This window comes from Microcaecilia unicolor, chromosome 3 (assembly GCF_901765095.1).
Source record: "Microcaecilia unicolor chromosome 3, aMicUni1.1, whole genome shotgun sequence".
Lineage (NCBI taxonomy): Eukaryota > Metazoa > Chordata > Amphibia > Gymnophiona > Siphonopidae > Microcaecilia > Microcaecilia unicolor.
Genome location: NC_044033.1, coordinates 436,382,750 through 436,403,867, shown reverse-complemented (window position 1 = coordinate 436,403,867; position 21,118 = coordinate 436,382,750). Strand labels below are relative to the sequence as shown.

Sequence of the window (21,118 nt, the reverse complement as noted above, 5' to 3'; positions counted from 1 at the left end):
TGGAGTGTGGATGAGTAAAGGTTTATGTTGAGAGTGTTGAGGGAAGGTGGGTGGGGGGATGTGGGAGGGTATTGCATATTTGACAGGTTATTTGTGGGGTATCACATTGTATATATGTTGAGTGTATTTGGGAGGATGGATTGTGTGGATATAAGAATTATTTGTAAAGGGTTCTAGGGGGTGTATGTGTTTTGGGAAGAGATTTGGTTCATGTGGTGTATGGATGTGGGGAGTAGTGGGATAGTCTGTGTGGGAAAGGTATGTTAGAATGTACTCATGAGAGTATGATTGTGGAATTTATTCGTGCTGGGTTATAGTAGTGAAGTGTGAGTATATGATGTATATGTGTGTCAGCTGGTAAGGTTGTGTAGAGGCTTCTAGACGTTTAGATGTGGTGGAAGCATATGTGGGTTGGGCATGAGGTGTCAGTTTGTGGGTGAATGTGGAGGTACTCAACATGGGAATATATGAAGGAAAATGAGATGGTATGTATGTGGGTGTTCAGCATATGGCTGTAAGAAAGTGTGAAGGTATATATATGTGGAGAGGTAGTTTGGATATGCTTGTGCATGTGAGACTTTGGAATTAAAGCATAAGCGGTTTTAACTTAAGCAGCCAGAGAAGGATGGCTCCTTTAGTTTTCCTTGTCTCTGTCTGCCTGTGTTTATCTGTGCCAAAGTGCAGAAGGGACGGGAGAGTGGAAATGGCATTCAGAACAAGGTACTGGTCCACATTCTGCAACTTCTGATTTCAGTAGAAAGCAATGGGACTTTTGGAGGCTCACTTCTCTGAAAATACTAATCAGATGCTTCCAATTTTCAAACTCATATGAGTTAGTTTCTAACTTCTTACATAATTTGATAAATTTCTATTCCTTGTATGAAATCTGTTGTGTTTAGTGGATGAACAGATGACCATTTATCCGTTCTGCTTAATTCTTTCCAACTTTCCGTATGTTGGAAATTATGAAAATGGGTAAATACCTCCTACTTCTCTTTTCAGAAAGAAGTTTACTAAAAGCCATTTTGTTAAACATAAAATATGAGTGGAAACATACAGGAGATAAATTATTTTTCAACTTTTTTATTTTTACTTTCTGAGCCTATGAGGGCTGAATCTCAAGAACCTAAAACACAGTAGTTTGAGGAGACCACATTGTAGTTAGATACTGCATTACCTAAAGAGCCCAGCTTTCCTGTCTATAAACCTTTCTCAAAGGTTTTCTATAGTTGAATGTATTGATATTTGGCTTATGACTTTTTTTCATTGGTAGCTTAAGGTGAGATGGATTCAGGTACAGTACATATTTCCAGGGCTGGCATTAGGGGTGGGCAAACAGGACAATTGCCCTGGACCCTGTGTTAAAGGGAGCCCCAAACCTACCTTGAGTTGAGAGTGGCCTGCAAGGAAGCTTTGGGGCCCCCTCTCTAGCATCTACCCTGGGCCCCATCATGTCTAAGTAGTATATTTCACTGGCTTTTCTCAAAGCTAATTTGCATATTTTTGACAGATGGTCATGCCACTTCCAGACCCAACAACCAGTCAAAAGGGAGGGTATCCTCAAGCTGCACCAATGCCCCACCGCATTTGATGTCACCACCCACACTCTACCTCCTTGATGTTGTCACTAGATGTGACAGTACCCCACCCAAGCCACACCCTCTTTTGCATAACCCTGCCCCTTTGGTGATGTCACAGGAAGTTGACAGTCACACCCCTTTTTCCAAGATGGCAGCTACCATTGGATACACTATCAGTCTTATTTTCGAAAGAAGGGAGGCAATCTTCCGACACAAATCGGGAGATGGGTGTCCTTCTCCTTAGGTCGCCCAAATCTGCATAATCGAAAGCCGGTTTTGGGCGCCTTCAACTGCTTTCCATCGTGGGAATGACCAGAGTTCACAGGGGGCGTGTCGGCACTGTAGCGAAGGCGGGACTGGGGCGTGATTAAGAGATGGGCGTCCTCAGCCGATAATGGAAAAAAGAAGGGCCCCCTAGGGTGCCCGGTTGGTGTCCTGGCATGTTAGGGGGACCAGTGCACTACGAATTCTGTCTCCTCCCACGACCAAATGGCTTGGATTTGGTTGTTTTTGAGATGGGCGTCTCCCAAGGATTTGCAGTCTGTATCTGGTTTTATTAGATTCATTTAACCTTTAGATTATAATTTTAACTAAAACTTTACAAGTTTTTATAACCTGTCCCAGAGGAAAGTCAAAATATTTTAATCTTCAGGAAGTCTTTGCAGACAAATTTGCTTTTTAGTTCAGGAATTTATTTTATTGTGCTATTTTAGGTTTTCCATTTCTTAAATACCGTGTTTCCCCGAAAATAGGGCATCCCCATAAAATAAGACCTACCGAGGTTTTTGGTGCCCTTAGAAAATATAAGGCCTCCCCCGAAAGTAAGGCCTAGAAAAGTTTTGTTTTTCCCGGTAAGTAGGGTCCCCCCCCCTGAGATCGCCGGGCCCCCCTCCGTCGTTCTGAAACTAACCCCCCACCCGAGGTCGTCCCCCCCCCCACCCGAGATGGCGCCCCCACCCGAAGTCGCCGGACCCCAACCCCCTCTGTCGCTCCGAAACTAACCTGCACTTAAGCCTCCTTTCACTTTCCTTCCAGTTCGCAGCAAGCAGCAGCAGTAGGAGGGCAGGCCACTCCTTCCTTCCGTGTCCTGCCCTCGCCTGACGTAACGTAACGTCAGGCGAGGGTGGGGCTCGGAAGGAAGGAGAGGCCTGCCCTGCCCTGCTGCTCCTGCGAACTGGAAGGAAAGTGAAAGGAGGCTTAAGTTCAGGTTAGTTTCTGAGCGACGGAGGGGGTTGGGGTCCGGCGACTTCGGGTGGGAGCGCCATCTCGGGTGGGGGGGGGGGGGCGACCTCGGGTGGGGGGTTACCGGTAGTTGCAGGAGCGACGGAGGGAAGGTGGGCGGGCCAACCGTGTTTCCCCGAAATATTAAGACATCCCCTGAAAATAAGACCTAGCGCCTTTTTGGGCGCAAAAATTAATATAAGGCAGTGTCTTATATTCGGGGAAACACGGTAGTATGCCCATGGTTAAAACCTATGAAGGCCAGGTGTATTGGACTGTGATTTTGCTAGTTTTGTTAGTCATGTAGATTACTGCAAGACTTCGCAATAATAATATGGAAGAAGTTTTAAGTGTTGAATTTATTGTTGATCTTGTAAGAATCATAAAGGCAGATGACAAAGCCTGAAACAGTTTACCAGTGGAAGTGGTGGAGACCAGTGTTGTAACACATCCTGGGTATGCCTGGGACTGATTTGAAGAGCAGCGGTGTGAAAGGGGTTCTATGTTTCTGGAATAAGACATGAGGAATAGAGATGTAGTGGTGGATTAGGTACAGGAATCTGTATGCTGACCTGTCAAAAGTGGAATAATTGCAACAGGTTAGCCTGGATGGGACAGTTTTCTTTGATCATGTAGTGTGTTAACATGTACATACAACCAATAAAGTAATTGTGAAGAAATAATATCATAAATTCCTCTCAAAACATATTAAAGTAGTTGAAAAGAGAGAATACTTGTGTTAAGTTAACACAAATGTTATTAATATATTTCATTGGATTAATATGGCATTTTTCATGTTTTTAATAAACAGTGGAAATCTTGACAAACAGACTGTTAAAGGCAGTACAGCCCTTCACTATTGCTGTTTAACAGATAATGCAGAGTGCCTGAAACTTCTGCTGAGAGGAAAAGCTTCTATTGATATAGGTAAGAGTTGAAACAAATGCAGAGAAATTTTGCTTTAAATAAGAGTCTGTAAATAGTAACTTTGGGATCTTCACCTTTGCAACAGTAAGGTTAGACAGCACATCATGCTAGTGTAAAATATATTTCTTGTTATCCCATCAGACCAGTCCAGACACTTCGGTTTGTGCTGTGGCCCAGATAGCCACATATCTTTGGGTACTAGAAGTTATTTGGGATGGTGGTATACTCTGGAGTTCACGTGGAGTGGCATAATCGAAAGGAATGACCGTCACACCCCTGAGGACGTCCTCGCAAAATGTCCCGGTGGAGGAACGGGGAAACCCGTATTATGGAAACAAGATGGACGTCCATCTTTCGTTTCGATAATACGATCGGGGACGCCCAAATGTTGACATTTAGGTCGTCCTTAGAGATGGTCGTCTCTGATTTTCGGCAATAATGGAAACCAAGGATGCCCATTTCAGAAACGACCAAATGCAAGCCCTTTGGTCGTGGAAGGAGCCACCTTTGTAGTGCATTTGTCCCCCTGAAATGCCAGGATACCAACCAGGCACCCTAGGGGGCACTGCAGTGGACTTCATAAATTGCTCCCAGGTGCATAGCTCCCTTACCTTGGGTGCTGAGCCCCCCAAAACCCACTACCCACAACTGTACACCACTACCATAGCCCTTACAGGTGAAGGGGGGCACCTAGATGTGGGTACAGTGGGTTTTGGAGGGCTCACATTTACCACCACAAGTGTAACAGGTGGGGGGGGGAATGGGCCTGGGTCTGCCTGCCTGAAGTACACTGCACCCACTAAAACTGCTCCAGGGACCTGCATACTGCTGCGATGGACCTGAGTATGACATTTGAGGCTGGCATAGAGGCTGGCACAAAAGATTTTTAAAGATGTTTTTTGAGGGTGGGAGGGGGTTAGTGACCACTGAGGGAGTAAGGGGAGGTGATCCCCGATTCTCTCCGGTGGTCATCTGGTCAATTCGGGCATCTTTTTGTGCCTTGGTCGTAAGAAATACAGGACAAGGTAAAGTTGTCCAAATGCTCGTCAGGGACACCCTTTTTTTCCATTATGGGTCGAGGATGTCCATGTATTAAGCATGCCCAAGTCCCGCCTTCACTACGCCTCCGACATGCCCCTGTGAACTTTGGTCATCCCCGCGACGGATAGCAGTTGGGGGACGCCCAAAATCGGCTTTCGATTATACCGATTTGGCCGACCCTGTGAGAAGGATGCCCATCTTCCGATTTTTGTCGAAAGATGGGTGTCCTTCTCTTTCGCAAATGAGCCTGATAGTCTCTTAACAGCTCAAATGGAGGAAGTAAGATGCTTGTAAATGAGTATGGGAAAGGTCAGTAACTTACATATTCTAAAGATCCCAAAACTACCTCAGTAAACATTAATTATAAACTTATTTGTAACTTTTAGTGAAATAAATATGCTCATAAGCTTTCATTGGACTACCAAATACTAGGAGGTCTTAATTCAGTCCACATAGTCTAATCATAGCACATTTATAATGAAACAAATAAATGTTACTGTATCAAACAGTGCTTCAGTGTGAAATAAATTCAAATAAACATAAAAAACTATAATGAAATAACACTTAGCTTGCAATATAAATTGTCCTGGGTCCCGACATGGACCATGTTTTGCTGTAAGCTTTCTCAAGAGACCCAATAACTTCTTCTAAAAGCTGGCTGTTTGGGTCCCTGAAAGATTGAGAAATGAACCCACTAAGTGAAACTACACGTACTAAATATTATAACATGTACTTAATAAGCAGATAAAAATGGCATTGAATCAACATTGAATGGGACTGTATGTACCTCACTCAACTTTTTTATCGTTCTGAGGACACTGGAGCAACCCAGAAACAGAAATGGCCCCTAATTAAAAACCTTACAGAGCATGTGACCAAATGCGGCAGATAACTTTAAAGCATCGAAAAGTAACTCGAACAAACTGCAGCTCGCTGGAGTAAAAGATATACCACAGTACAAAACGAACGCTCCAGTCCAAATTTTAAAGGTGTTTTATAGTTATAACAGAGAAAAAAGCCCTCAGAAACCACTGGTAAATTACCTGTGGTTTAGTGCATAGTTATAGATAATTGATTTCAATAACTTATGCAGTGTTTCTATCACTGGGCAAAAAAACTCTGTTATTTTATTTGGGGCTAAGTTGAAACGCCTCAATTTAATGTTAACTGGCAGCACAAAATTATGTTGACTGACTGCATTGAATATATCAGGCTCGGCTAAGAAAACCTGAGTTGTATCAGCAAACCAAAAAAACTTAGCTTTAAGCTGGTTTCAAACACTTGTCATAGTCCGTTCTACGGAGATCACCGTTTCACCTAAGACCACGGCTTCATCAGGAACGGAATGCTGACCATAAGCGGTTGCTGAAATCTGAAACAAAGGTTGTAAATCAATGTAAATTGCTGTCAGAGAACAGTATAAATGTAAAACACAAAAGAGTCACACCAAGAGCAGGCATACTGATATTGAAGGTTCAATCTCTTTTCAGAAAATGGCGCCTTAGCGTTCTCATTAGAGCAGCTGGTTAATATGCTGTCGTCATCATGACGTATTCGAACGTTAGTAAAAATTAAACCAATCGATTGCATTATTGAGTCCATTAGGTTCTAAAGTGTCCCATTCAAAAATCCACTTAGCTTCCCTTCTTGCGAGTGCAATTTTGCGATTGCCACCCCGATGAAATGGCTTGATCCAATCAATAGCAAGGCATCGTAAGTCTTCAAACTTGTGCTTGTATTCAATGCAATGTGCAACAATAGGTTCTTTGATCGCTGATCTTCTAAGGTTAGACCTATGTTCGAGGATTCTGACCTTAAGGGATCTTGTAGTCATGCCTATATATTTTTTGTTGCAAGGACACGTCAAACAATAAACCACATGATTGGAAAGGCAATTGGTAAACTGCAAGAGTTTATGAATTTTATTGGTTTTTGGATTTGTAATCTGTTTGGTTTGCGTGGTAATATTGCAAATTGAACAGTGGCCACATTTGAAATGTCCATAAATTCTAGTTTCATTTTTATCTGTCGAGAATTTAATGTCAGCGGGACTAAGGATCTCTTTGATGTTTCTTGTTCTCGAAAAGGCAATGCGGAGGTCCATGTTTTCAAAAGTATGCGATGTTTTCATAATTTCCCATCTCCTCTTAATCATTGTGGCGAGATTCTCGCTATGTTCGCTAAATTGCATTACCATAGTGAACTTCCCAGAGTCTTGAGGTTCTATATGTTTGGATAAAAGTAAACTTCTATCGTTGTATTTTGCCCTTCGATATGCTTTCTTCAAAATCGATCTACTATAGCCCCTATCTTGTAGGTCTGACATTAGATTGTTAGCTTGAACTTTAAATGTGTTGAAATCAGAACAAATACGTCTGATCCTGAGCATCTGTGAAAAAGGAAGACTCTCTTTCAAGTGTTTAGGATGACAGCTGGAACAATGTAAAAAAGTGTTCCGGTCTGTCACTTTTTTGAACACTTTAGTGACAAAGCCCTCTGATGTCTTGCTAATTTCCACATCTAAAAAGTGAATGTTAGTAAATGAATGTTCCGTGAACTGAATGTTTTCATCACAATTATTGAGCCATCTCATAAATTTATGAAGATCTATGACTGTGCCTGTCCAAATCATGAAAATATCATCGATATATCTCCACCACTGAGCGATGATCTCAGAAAAAGGGGATTTTTCTATCCATGTGATCTCATATTGGGACATATATAAGTTGGCGATGGACGGAGCAAATATAGCTCCCATTGCCACCCCACTTGTTTGTAAGTAAAGTTTATCAAGAAAGAAAAAATAATTCTCTTTCATTGCTATTCTTGCAAGTGAAAGGAGAAAATCGGTAGGGATATGATGCGGTCTGATTCTATTTTCAAGAATATTCTTTATGTTGTTTAAGGCTTCATCTTGGGGAATGGATGTGTATAGTGAGCATACGTCCAACGTAACCATGAGTGCATGAGGATAATTAGATCCAATTCCTTCAATTTTTTCAAGAAAATGAGTGGTGTCCCTAATGTACGATGGGTATTTTGACACTTCCGGTCGTAAAAAGGTGTCAATAAAGGAAGATAAAGGTTCCAATATTGAGTTTCTTCCCGAAAGAATCGGTCTGCCTGGTGGATTCTTAAGACTCTTATGAACCTTCGGTAGAAAATACATAACCGGTATAGTTGGTGAGCTGCGACATAAAAATTTTTTGTCTTTATAAGTGATATATCCTTCTTCTAAAGCTTTGGTGGTAATTCGATTAATCAGAGATTTAAGCCTATTGGTAGGATCAAGCATTAATCTTTTGTATGATTTGATGTCATTTAATTGTTTTAAAGCTTCATTAATGTAATCACTCCGATTTTGTATTACAATACCTCCACCCTTGTCCGCCTTTTTAATGATGATGTTATAATCATTTTTTAGGATATTAAGAGCTTGCATTTCTTCTTTTGAAATATTGAATTTTTTAAAATGCAAAAAACTGTTGTTGCGTTTATATTTTTCTAAATCGCATTCCGTTCCTGATGAAGCCGTGGTCTTAGGTGAAACGGTGATCTCCGTAGAACGGACTATGACAAGTGTTTGAAACCAGCTTAAAGCTAAGTTTTTTTGGTTTGCTGATACAACTCAGGTTTTCTTAGCCGAGCCTGATATATTCAATGCAGTCAGTCAACATAATTTTGTGCTGCCAGTTAACATTAAATTGAGGCGTTTCAACTTAGCCCCAAATAAAATAACAGAGTTTTTTTGCCCAGTGATAGAAACACTGCATAAGTTATTGAAATCAATTATCTATAACTATGCACTAAACCACAGGTAATTTACCAGTGGTTTCTGAGGGCTTTTTTCTCTGTTATAACCATAAAACACCTTTAAAATTTGGACTGGAACTTTAAAGCATCCCCAGTAACTCTAGACTTAATGACAATTGTTCCAAGAATGCCCACCACTCCACCTCCCTGGTTAATCATTAGGTTCCATAGTATCCCAATGATATATCCAGTATTGTTCACATCTCCATAAATATTTGGCTGTGTCACCTCCCCTCTCTGTCCTAGAGGTCTCCACCTCCACAAATTTCAAATCAGATAGAGTGTTTGCAAGTTACCTAATGTTGTACAATAGGAGCATGAAACCCCATTTCTGATGCTACTAAGATGTTCCATAATACGAGTCTTAACCTTTATGAATGTTTGACCACAAATATTTTAGGGCACAAACAAATTAACATACAAACCACCTTCTCAGTGGAACATTCTGTAATCATCTTCAAAAAGATGTGTTTATTGCCTGTTGGAAGTAACACTACATTTGTGGCCATCACATTTAGATATATAGTGCACTGGCCTCAAGAAGTGTGCCAGTCTACATTGTCTGATTTCATAGATTGTTCAACAAATTGTTATTGAGTTAACAATTCCCTTAAATTCTTATTTGTAGAAAAGGTGAACTCAAAGATTTTGAAAAACTTGATGTGGTTGTAATACGTACCAATAACTTTTAATGATTCATTTAATGTGAAACGCCAAATCAGAATAAGGTAGCACACGCACCAAATTGGAGTCACTGTTATGAATTGAAGGTTGCAACAATAAACCTCTATTGGCATATAATGCCCGTTTATATGCTTTATGAATGACTCTATATGGATATCCTTGTACCTGAAACCTAGCTATCTTTGTTGCTGCTTTCAGCTTATATTCTGTAACACTAGTACATAGACACCAAAGTCTCATGAACTGTCCTGTAGGAAGATTGTCTTTCAGATGTTTTGGGTGATGGCTCATATAATGCAGCAATGTATTTCTATCAGTGTTCTTCCTATGTATCATAGTAACAAATGTCTCATTTTTAATGTGTAATGTATACAAAAAGAATTTTCAAACTGAGTGGCGTACAGACAAGCCAATGTGGGGCCATTGTAGCCCCCATTGCTGTATCTTTCTTTTGCATAAAGCAGTGATGGCGAACCTTTCAGAGACCGAGTGCCCAAACAGCAACCCAAAATCTAATTACTCATCGTGAAGTGCCAGTACTCATTATGGGTGGGGTCCCCACATATGACTCCACCCCTATGATAGCCACACCCCCTTACACCAGCCATGGCGCATATAAACAGACATCATTGAAAATATTATACTAGTATAGGAGAAAAAAATAACATGATTTTCTTTCATTATAAATCATTTCTGTAAGTTATTACAGCTCCAGTATACCCAGTGCAAAATAAGACAGCAGATGTAAATTCTCAAATTGGACATATTCCAAACATTAAAATGAAAATAAAATGATTTTTTCTACCTTTGTTGTCTGGTGATTTTGTTTTTCTATCCATATTGGTCCTAGTTGCTGATTCTGCTGCTCTCTATCTGTTCTCTTAACTCAGTTTCCAGGGCTTCCTTTCCATTTATTTCTTTACTTTCCTCCTTTCTTCTTCATTTCTTGCCCTCCATCCATGTCCAGCAACCCTCCTCTCCCCTCCAGCCACAAATGTCCAGCCATCCTCCTCTCTCCTCCAGCCGCCCATGTCCAGCCATCCTCCTCTCCCCTCCAGCCGCCCATGTCCAGCCATCCTCCTCTCTCCCCTACCCTCCCCTCCAGCCCACCCTCTTCTCCCCACTGCCCTCCCAGCACCAGGCCTGCCACCCACCCAGCACCAGGCCTCCCTCCCTCCCACCCAAGCACCAGCATTCCCACCCAAGCACCAGGCCTCCCACCCAAGCACCCAAGCCTCCCTCCCTCCCACCCAAGCACCAGGCCATGCACCCACCCAGCACTCCCACCCAAGCACCAGGCCTCGCACCCAAGCACCAGGCCACCCAAGCCTCCCTCCCACCCAGCACCAGGCCATCCACCCACCCAGCCACCCAAGCACCAGGACACCCACCCACCCAAGCACCAGGCAGGCCTCCCACCCAAGCACCAGGCAGCCCTCCCTCCCAAGCACCAGGCAGGCCTCCCACCCACCCACCCAAGCACCAGGCAGGACACCCACCCAAGCACCAGGTAGGCCTGCCACCCACCCAAGCACCAGGCAGGCCTCCGTCCCTCCCACCCGGCGTGCACAGGGCACCCTCCCTCCCTCCCTTCCACCCGGCGTCAAGCATTCCTCCCTCCCACCCGGCACCAGCCGCCATCACTCCCTCCCTCCGAACCCGAAGAAATTTAAAAGTCTTCCCTTGTCCGAGTAGGCGGCATCAGCAGTAGCATCGAAAGGCGTGCTGCTGGTTCGGTGCGTTTTCAGCCTTCCGTCTCTCAAGCTCTCTGGTCCCGCCCTAAAAGGAAATGAGGGCGGGACCAGAGAGCTTGAGAGATGGAAGGCTGAAGACGTGCCGAACCAGCAGCACGCTTTTCGCTGCTACTGCTGATGCTGACGCCGCCTACTCGGACAAGAGAAGACTTTTAAATTTCTTCGGGTTCGGAGCGAGGGCGGGCTGGTGCTGGGTGGGAGGGAGGAATGCTTGATGCCGGGTGAGGCGACCGGCGGTGCGCGTGCCAACAGAGAGGGCTCTGCGTGCCCTCTCTGACACGCGTGCCATAGGTTCGCCATCACCAGCATAAAGAATCTCTTGAAAACTGAAAATAATTTTTCTGCAAGGCTATCTTTGCTATGGTGGTGAGAAACTCAGTCTGAGGAGCGGAGAAGGGACAGTGCTCACAGATGATGTCTTATCACTTCCACAGTATCATCTTGGGGAATATTGGTATATAAACTGGTGATATCAAAGGTTGTCATCAAGGATCCTGATAATTAATCATGTCTGTCGTGTCTTTAACAAATGATCTGCCTTTAGAAACCTCTGATTTTAAAGCTGCGTCCACAAAGTTGGATAAAGGCTCCAACACTGAACCTATACCCGAAACTATGGGACTGCTTTGAGGAGACAACAAACTGTTGTGATTTTTATGCATAAAATAAATGGTATCGTAGGGTGCTGTTGAAACAAAAATTTATATTTGTGTTCTGTAATGATATTTGATACTAATGCATCCAGTAACACATGTTGTATATATTCCTGTATACTTGAAGTAGGATCCTGGTCCAGTTCTACATAATATTGTATATCCAATAATTGGTGATTGGCTTCAGAGACACAGGCATCCGTATCCTGAACCACTAGGTTTGGACAGCTTCCTGAAGGAAAAGGCCATAGAATGTTATTAAAGGAACGTAGGGAAAAATCCATTATTCCTGGGACAAGCAGTTCAAAATGCTTTGCTCCGTGGATCTTGTCGGGTGATTGTGATCTGGATTGTCCACTGTCAGAGACAGGGTACTGGACTAGATGGACCTTTGGTTTGTCCCAGTGTGGCGATGCTTATGTCATAAGTACATAAGTATTGCCATACTGGGAAAGACCAAAGGTCCATCGAGCCCAGCATCCTGTTTCTAACAGTGGCCAATCCAGGTCACAGATACCCAGCAAGATTCCAAAAATGTACAAAACATTTTATACTGCTTATCCCAGAAATAGTGGATTTTCCCCAAGTCCATTTAATAACGGTCTATGGACTTTTTCTTTAGGAAGCCGTCCAAACCTTTTTTAAACTCTGCTAAGCTAACCGCCTTTACCACATTCTCTGGCAACGAATTCCAGAGTTTAATTACACGTTGAGTGAAGAAAAAGTTTCTCCGATTCGTTTTAAATTTCCTACATTGTAGCTTCATCGCATGCCCCCTAGTCCTAGTATTTTTTGGAAAGCGTGAAGAGACGCTTCACATCTACCCGTTCAACTCCACTCACTATTTTATAGACCTCTATCATATCTCTCCTCAGCCGCCTTTTCTCCAAGCTGAAGAGCCCTAGCCGCTTTAGCCTTTCCTCATAGGGAAGTTGTCTCATCCCCTTTTATCATTTTCGTTACCCTTCTCTGCACCTTTTCTAATTCCACTATATCTTTTTTGAGATGCGGTGACCAGAATTGAACACAATATTCGAGGTGCGGTCGCACCATGGAGTGATGCAAAGGCATTATAACATCCTCATTTTTGTTTTCCATTCTTTTCCTAATAATACCTAATATTCTATTTGCTTTGTTAGCCGCAGCAGCACACTGAGCAGAAAGTTTCAACGTATCAATGACGACACCTAGATCCCTTTCTTGGTCCATGACTCCTAACGTGGAACCTTGCATGACATAGCTATATTTCGGGTTCCTCTTTCCCACACACATCACTTTGCACTTGCTGACATTAAACGTCATCAGCCATTTAGACGCCCAGTCTCCCAGACTCATAAGGTCCTCTTGTAATTTTTCACAATCCTCCCGTGATTTAACGACTTTGAATAACTTTGTGTCATCAGCAAATTTAATTACCTCACTAGTTACTCCCATCTCTAGGTCATTTATAAATGTTAAAAAGCAGCGGTCCCAGCACAGAGCCCTGGGGAACCCCACTAACTACCCTTCTCCATTGAGAATACTGACCATTTAACCCTACTCTCTGTTTTCTATCTTTTAACTAGTTTTTAATCCACAATAGAACACTAGCTCCTATCCCATGATATGTCTACCCGTTCCACTCCACTCAATATTTTATAGACCTCTATCGTATCACCTTTCAGCCGTTTCTTCTCCAAGCTGAAGAGCCCTAGCCACTTTTATCTTTTCCTCATAGGGCAGTCGTCCCATTCCCTTTATCATTTCTTCGCCCTTCTCTGTACCTTTTCTAATTCCACTATATCTCTTTTTTGAGATGCAGTGTCCTGCAGTAAGTTCTAAACTGGTGTATGTTGATCCCAGTGCTAATAATTTTTTTGTATTTTTTGTTGTTGGGAGGCATGTTGGGAGCAGAGAGTAGGGCATCCCTGCGCTGAGAAGTTACCAGCGCTACATTACAGCGTGCTTACTGGTTAAATCAGGATTACTGTGCGAGTCCTTACTGCCTATAAAATGTCAGTAAGTGCTCATACAATAACATTTTTTAATGACCGTATGGTAGTGGCAACATTATCAAGTGTACACCTCAGTAAGTAACAAAAAAAATCTATTTTCTTTTATAACTTTTCAAATGATAATATTTCCTCATACATGTACACCCAAATACTTATACTTTATATAATGGAGGAAAAGGAGCAGTATAGGCCATGAAAATCAATAGCATAACACACCTTACAGCATTTCAGCCATTGCCAGCAAACACATCCTATACTCTGGGGCAAAATGAAAACCATGAACTTAATGGTCAACGGTACCAGCCATTTCACTCTACAGATCTTCCTCAGGAGCAAATTCCTGGACCTGGTCTGGTACAAGCTGTGCATGAATAGGTTGTCTTCCCAGAATGGTAAAGATTACTTGTGCATACAGCATGCACAGTGCAAGGATTTTCTCTTTGGTCTCTGCTTAGTTGCTAGGATGCTAGTTATTGACCTGGTAACTACAATATGGAAACTCAGGGAATGGGTTCCATTTGTCTCACCATACCTGAATGGCATACTAAGGTGACGAATACAGCTGTAATGCTGTGAGGATTTTAGCAAAATGATATTTTTGTTGGAAGAGCATGATTGAATATCAGTGGGCCAAGAATTGTCTGAACTCATTTCATAATCATACTCAAAAAAGAGGGTTTCTTTACTATTGTGCTACTGGTCATGTTTTTAGAAGACAAAATACTGAATTTTAGCAAACTAGAGCATGTTGGACTCTTAAATATCTTTGGGCTCAGAGTTGCCAGGAGCCCTGAAGTCTTAGCTAATATGCACATGGCCACTCACAGATTAAATCTCCATTTTCATCTAACTCTGAACCAAAAAGTGAGAGACTTTGTTCTGGAGGATCTCTAAATCAAATCTAAACAAAGGAAGGACCAGGGTATTTCAAATAGGCTAAAGATCACTACAAAAGTGTGAATCTCAGGAAGAAGGGAGCAATCCTCCTCCTAATCAAGTCAGGCACTCTGGTTTGTAGGGACAGGAGCCTGCATATTAATGTTCTCTAAGTGAAAGTTAACATCCTGGTTTGTACATTCTTATAAAGAGAGGTTTTTTTTAAGGTTTCTGCAAGAATGAGATCAGACAATGGAGTGGCAGTGAGTGACCTAAACAGAGAAGACGTATGTTTTGAAAGAGTGCAACATTCAGAAAATTCCCAGTGCAAAACTCAAATTAAAATCTTGCTCATCCACAAGAATACTATTATTTTTTGTGGACCATCAGAAGATGACTGCCTTAATAAGCTGCTTTTATAAGTTCATAACTTCACCGTAACTCAACATCAATCCTTATATATCAACAAAGTACATCTTCCATTTTCAATATCATTTTCACCTATTATCATAAAATAAATAACTTATTTTTAAAAGAAAAAAGAGAACTGCTGAAAGAATGCAAGGCACTGAAGTTCAGAACATCATTTGGTCAGACTGTTAGCATTCTACATTACAGGTTCACTTGAATGTGGAGGCAGACTGTGTTGAAAAAAGAATCTCAACCCTGGAAATGTGAGCTCAGTCTGAGGCTCTGAGTAAGTCTTTTTACTTAAGTGTGCTGTGTCTTTGATCTGATGACATCAGCTTAAAGCATGAAGCTATCAAAAATCTCATGACACTTTATGACCAGTGGAGTAGTAATTTCAGATTCCCAAAGCTAGGGAGATAAAATCATTGTTCATTAGTTTTGTTATGTCTGAAATACTTAAAAAGGTAAGGTCTTGCTGGTTACTGTAGAAGTAATACTGGTAGCAACTTTTGGTGGAGACTGCCATCTTTCCTAGAGTTGTTGGCTTTGAAGGTGAAGTGCTTCATACCCTTCAAATTAACAGTTGTACCCTGACCTCATTAACTGAAAGTGATGGCCAGGAAGTAAAAAAAAAAAAAAAAAAGAAATTTATGGATTCTGAGGACTACTTTGAAAATGATTTTGGACTTCTTAGAAGTCAAGAAACTCCTAACTAAAAATCTTACTATGATATTGGGAGACATTTTCCCCTTGGTTGCAAACATATATGATATGCCATACTGGGTTAGATCAAGGGTCCATTAAGCCTAGCATCTTTTCTGTGATAGTGGTAAAGCCAGGTCCCAACAACTTAGCAGGATCCCAAGATGTAGGCCTATTCCTTATTACTCATACCAGAGATAAACAGTGGCTATCGGAGTACTACATGACCATTAAAAGTTTAAGAATTTTTCTTCCAGTCACTTGTCTAAACAGCGATGCTAACTATACCTTCTGGCAACAGATTTCAAACTTGATTGTAAGCTGAGTGAAAAACATTATCTCCAATTTGTTTTAAATATGCTACTTAGTTTCATGGTGTGTTCTCTTGACACTACTATTAGAAAAGTTAGCTACTTCTTATTTACCCATGCCACCCTTCTGATGATTTTATAGACTTTTATCGTATCTCCTCTTTGCCATCTTTTTTCAAAACAAACTACTGCTGGACCCCATGGACTAAAAATAAGTAGTCCAGAGAGATATCCAACAGCATCCTCTTCTCATCGCTGCCATCTTGGGCCACAAGTTCTCTAAGGTTAAGTACTGCACTTCACCTCATATGATCCTGCTTCTCATGCATAAAGTTTAAAGAATAAAACCCCAATGACGCATCTCCACCATCCCTATTGCTGTCACACTGTCTTCCTTGTGCCACATGTCCCTCTCATGCCTCCTATATGCATCCTATCTTTCTCTCTCTGCCAAGGTGAACTTATTCTAGGCTTCAGTACAGAAAGAGGCACACAGACAATGACAGAGTGCCACCAAATGGAGGAGAGTAGGGAAAATTTCCCAAGTTGCAGTAATAGCCCAGGTCATTGGTCTTGCACAATCTCTATCCTCTCACAGGGACTCCAGCATCGGAAGTCAGTTCATGCTGGGCCCAGTTACTGACAGTATCTTCACTCCACAGCACACACTAGGTTCAAGGTTCATATTATTTGATCATCCACTTAGGGAAAAACCATCAAAATGGTGTACAATAACACTACTACTCCCACCATGGCCACATAAACTGTGGCAGCCTAACTTGTCACTGTTTATTCCTAGAGCATGCATGTAATCTGACTTGAGAAGTGGGATTACTTGCCCCAGCTCCTACTGCAAGGTTAGGGAAAGGGGATGGGATTTGATATACCACCTTTCTGTGGTTATAATCAAAGCAATTTACATATTATATACACTCACTTATTTTGTACCTGGGGCAATGGAGAGTTAAGTGACTTGCCCAGAGTCACCAGGAGCTGCAGTAGGAATCAAACCCAGTTCCTCTGGTTCTCAGGCCATTGCATTAACCATTAGACTACTCCTCCACTGTGGAAAGTCCCTAAAAAAAAGTATGGTGGTGCTCCATTGATGTGCCATGAACCCAGAGAGCATGTGTGGGCCACAGAGCCACTGGCGTTGCAGACATGTAAGGTGATCTAGCACACAGGGGAAGAAAGCATCAGGATCCTTTGACCTTCACTTGTGCTGACTCAGTGACACACTACAATCAAAGTCTTTGAGGGCTGCCACTGGCCCACATGCCTTACATTGAAAAACACTGTGTTAAATTGGTATTGCATTACTCCTTGGTAGCGATAGATGTAGTTATGAACACTTGTAGCTAGCTAAAGAAAATGTTCTGCTAATTCAAACTACTGTTGCTTTAATCATAGCCATATGAAAAAGTAATAATTTTGGCTTTTTGATTTGCAGCAAATGAGGTTGGAGAAACACCGCTTGATATAGCTAAACGACTAAAGCACGTAAAGTGTGAAGAACTGGTATGTTTCATTTTTCAATAGTTTTCCCTCTTTTTTCCCCCCCCCCCTTTTTAACAAAATTTGGAAGTCCGCAGTAGTTTGTTTCAAAACAAATTATCCAGGTAGGTGTTAATACCCGAATACCTATTGCTGTTTGGGGCCAGCCATTGATAGCAGGCTGCCCCAGCACTATCAATGTTATATCAAATCCATTAGGAAAAAAAAGGGGGTAATTACAAATGTATAAAGCTTATAAAGTCTGAGGATGGTGCCAGAACTTATCTAGGTATGGGTGATATTCAACACAGGTTGCTGGATTAGCATCTGGGTTAGTACAGCAAAACAGCTGCAAGAATTTTTCCCCCCGGTATCGTGTATGAAGTATAGAGCCCTGCAGCTCCATGAATGCTTCACTTTTAAGAATCCTTTGTTTTATTAGAAAGAAACAAACTGCACCCCCACCCCCAGGATTTTAAACTCTCTGTACTCAGCATTGTTTTAAAACAAAATGCAATAATCTGGATACCTAGCTCAGTACCAGTGCTATATATTAGCCATACCCAGATAAGCTCTAGCAACCAGCTTATACCTGGATACTCAGTACTAGTATCAGGATACTGGCCAACACTGAATATCCGGGTATGTGACTGCAAAGTTGAACTATTATGGCATATATTTCTTTCCAATAAAACAAAGGTTTCTCCATAGTGAAGATGCAGGGGCCACTACCTGTCATTCTAAATCGAAAGGTGTGTAGTAATGAGTCCCTTTTCCCTTTAATCCAGTCTCTTAGATGTATGATGGTACAGGTTATATAATCTCAAATCAGGTAAAGCTACCCCCCCCCCCCCCTTCTTGTCCATAGAAAGAGACAACTGAGTTATTGGGGATCTTGCTTTTTTATTCTGGCACAAAGAATGGCACAGGACTTTATTAAATATCTCCATGTCTTTATTGTAAAGAAATATTAGGAATGTTTGCATTACGTAGAGCCATTTGGGGAAAAAGCACCATTTTCTTGTTTTTTTTTATCCTACCTATATTCTTCCATTCTCCTCTCCCTCTCCTTTTGCGCTCATACACCTTTTGCTCTCTTTCTTGCACACATTCTTTCTCTTCACTTACCCTTCCTGACTTTTCCATAATTCCCTCATTTGTCATCTTTCCTTTCTCTTCCTTCACACCATCTTTTTCCTCCTTCCTTCTCCCCATTTCTGCCACTTCCCACTCATCTCTGCTCTTTACCCTTCTTTAAAGTTTTCGTTCTCTCCCCTCCTTGCTTTTTTCCATCTCTTCTTTTTCCCTTCTATCTTCCCCTCCTCTTATCTCTTTCATCTCATACCTTCCCCTTCCCTGGTACACCCTTTCTCTCTCGCTTTTCTTCCCCCTCCTGGCACTGTTCGATCCCTCCTTCTCCTCCACATTCTGGTTTTCTCTCCACTATCAGTCATTGCAAGAAGAAACACAAGCCTGAAAATAGATACTCAGAAGTTTACCATTCTATCACACCATGGGATTGGTGAGCCCTTGGGCCACAGCCGGATTTGTGTCACCTACCCAACCCGGAGGTTAGGCAAGCCCCGACTGGTGACAGGTGAGTCTGCGCTGGCTAGGTTGGGCTGAAGCAGAACTGAAAGAGGTACTGGCGCTCAGAGACTGAAGGGAGCTGGAGCAGAGGGCTGGAAGGGTGCTAAAGCTGGAAGCATGCTGGAAGTGTGATGGAAGCTGGAGCTGGAAGTGTACTGAATGTGGGAGCTGGAAGCTGAAGCTGGAAGTGTACTGAAGCTGGGAGCTGATGTCGGAAGCTGGAAGCTGAAACAGGTCAGCGCTGCATCTAGCTGCTAGAAGACCTAGATGACTCGTTGCAAAGACAGAGAAAGTATACACCAACTTCCTATAGCGGCCCCAGTTCCTGGCGTCCTCAAGGGGGCATTCCTAGATGTTGCTGCTCTTGACCCATTAAAGAATGTCCCCGCACGCGCAGCTAGGAGCGCCGTTGACTGCTGGCAAGGGTGGATGCATTCAAGCCATGGTGGACCACAGAGTGCAGGAAGTGGGTCTTCACACCAGAGGCGCAGCTGGAGACTCAGGACCCTGCCGTGACAGCGAGGTGAGCCGAAATGTGGAAGAAGATGGCAATGACCGTGACAGTACCCCTCCCCAAAGACCTCCATTCTGTTCATCTAGGTTTGGGTCTGTGGAGAAACATACGATGGTATCTTTTGAAGGGGGCATGGACATGGGTTGCTGGTTCCCAAGAGTTTGTCAAAGCCTTTCCATGTGATGAGATACTGTAGTCTGCTGTGCACTCTTCTGGAGTCTAGAATGTCCTATACCTCATACTTTGTCCAGATCTGCAGCTACAGCAGGGGGTGTTGGCAGCTTTCTCATTTTCTGATTCAATACTACAGGTTTGAGAAGGGACACATGGAAAGTGTTATGGACCCTTAATGTGGATGGTAACCTCAGTTGATAAGAGACAAGCCCAACTCGATGAAGGACCAGATAAGGTCCAGTAAACCTAGGAGTGAACTTAGTAGAGGGGTTCTTCAATCAAAGGCTCTGGGTAAATAGACCATGTCTCCAGGCTGGAATTGAGGAGCAGACGCCTTTTCTTGTCTGCCTACCTCTTGTACCATTCAGCAGCTTGAATCAAAAGTTCCTTTGTCCTTTTCTACTGATTACTGAGAGACACAGTCATAGCCTTGGCAGTGGGTATGGTGGCTAATACCCGTATAGATAAAAGTACACTGGGGTGCTGTCCAAATGCAATCTGGAAAGGAGACGAACCAGAGGACTCGCTCACATGATTATTGTAACTGAATTCGGCCCAGGGTAACAATTGAGACCGGTCATTTTGTTGGCTTGATACATAACTGCGCAGTTTGTTGGTTTGGGGGTGGTAGCCAGAGGAGAAGTTCAAGTAAACTGGACCCCTCAATCGGACACAATAGATACTGGAAATCCATGTGGGTGAAATATCTCTCTAAAGAAGTATTGAGCCAGAGTAGGTGCAGATGGCAATCCAGGTAGTGGAGTGAAGTGAGCTATCTTAGAATAACAGTTAATAAACACCCATATGGTGATAAACCCTTCAGAATTGGGGAGATCTGTTATGAAAGCCAAGCTGTGCAATTCCAAGGTAATTATGGAAGTGGGCGAAGTTGAAGCAGCCCCCAGGGGCAGGAACGAGAAGGCTTGTGGCGGGCGCAGACAGAACAAGAGACCACAAAGTCGCATAAATGCTTTTCTCATCTGTGGTCACCAATATGCCCGAGATATGAGCTCCAGGGTCTTCTGAACTCTAGGGTGACCTGTGATCGTGGAATCACGCCCCCATCTTAACACAGTGTCCTGGAGATGTTTAGGTACAACAGTCTTGCCAGGAGGAACCGACATGAATGCTACTTCCAGGATTCTGGTTGGATCTATCACTGTCTGATAGTCAGGACTCTTTGTCAGCAGACTTGAATGAGTGAGAGAGGGCATCTCCCAAACATTCTTCTCAGCTGGGTGGAAGACTACCCAAAAATCAAAACAAACAAAAAAATAGAGACCATCATACTTGACAGGAGTTTAAATCTCTGAGCCTCCTGCAAATAAAGGAGATTCTTTTGATTGGTGGTCATCGTGAAAGGATGTTTTGCTCCCTCC

At 42.6% G+C, this 21,118-nt stretch overlaps 1 protein-coding gene across 5 annotated transcripts in view; it reads left to right on the top strand.

Annotated features, from left to right (window-relative positions):
- Positions 1 to 21,118, top strand: part of ASAP2 (ArfGAP with SH3 domain, ankyrin repeat and PH domain 2) — a 333,390-nt gene that overhangs the window by 209,200 nt on the left and 103,072 nt on the right. For all 5 annotated transcript variants that reach the window (XM_030198894.1, XM_030198893.1, XM_030198892.1 and 2 more), the window contains exons 19-20: positions 3,613 to 3,728; positions 17,418 to 17,485. In XM_030198894.1, the coding sequence (XP_030054754.1) occupies positions 3,613 to 3,728; positions 17,418 to 17,485 (184 nt within the window). The remainder of the gene's footprint in view (positions 1 to 3,612; positions 3,729 to 17,417; positions 17,486 to 21,118) is intronic.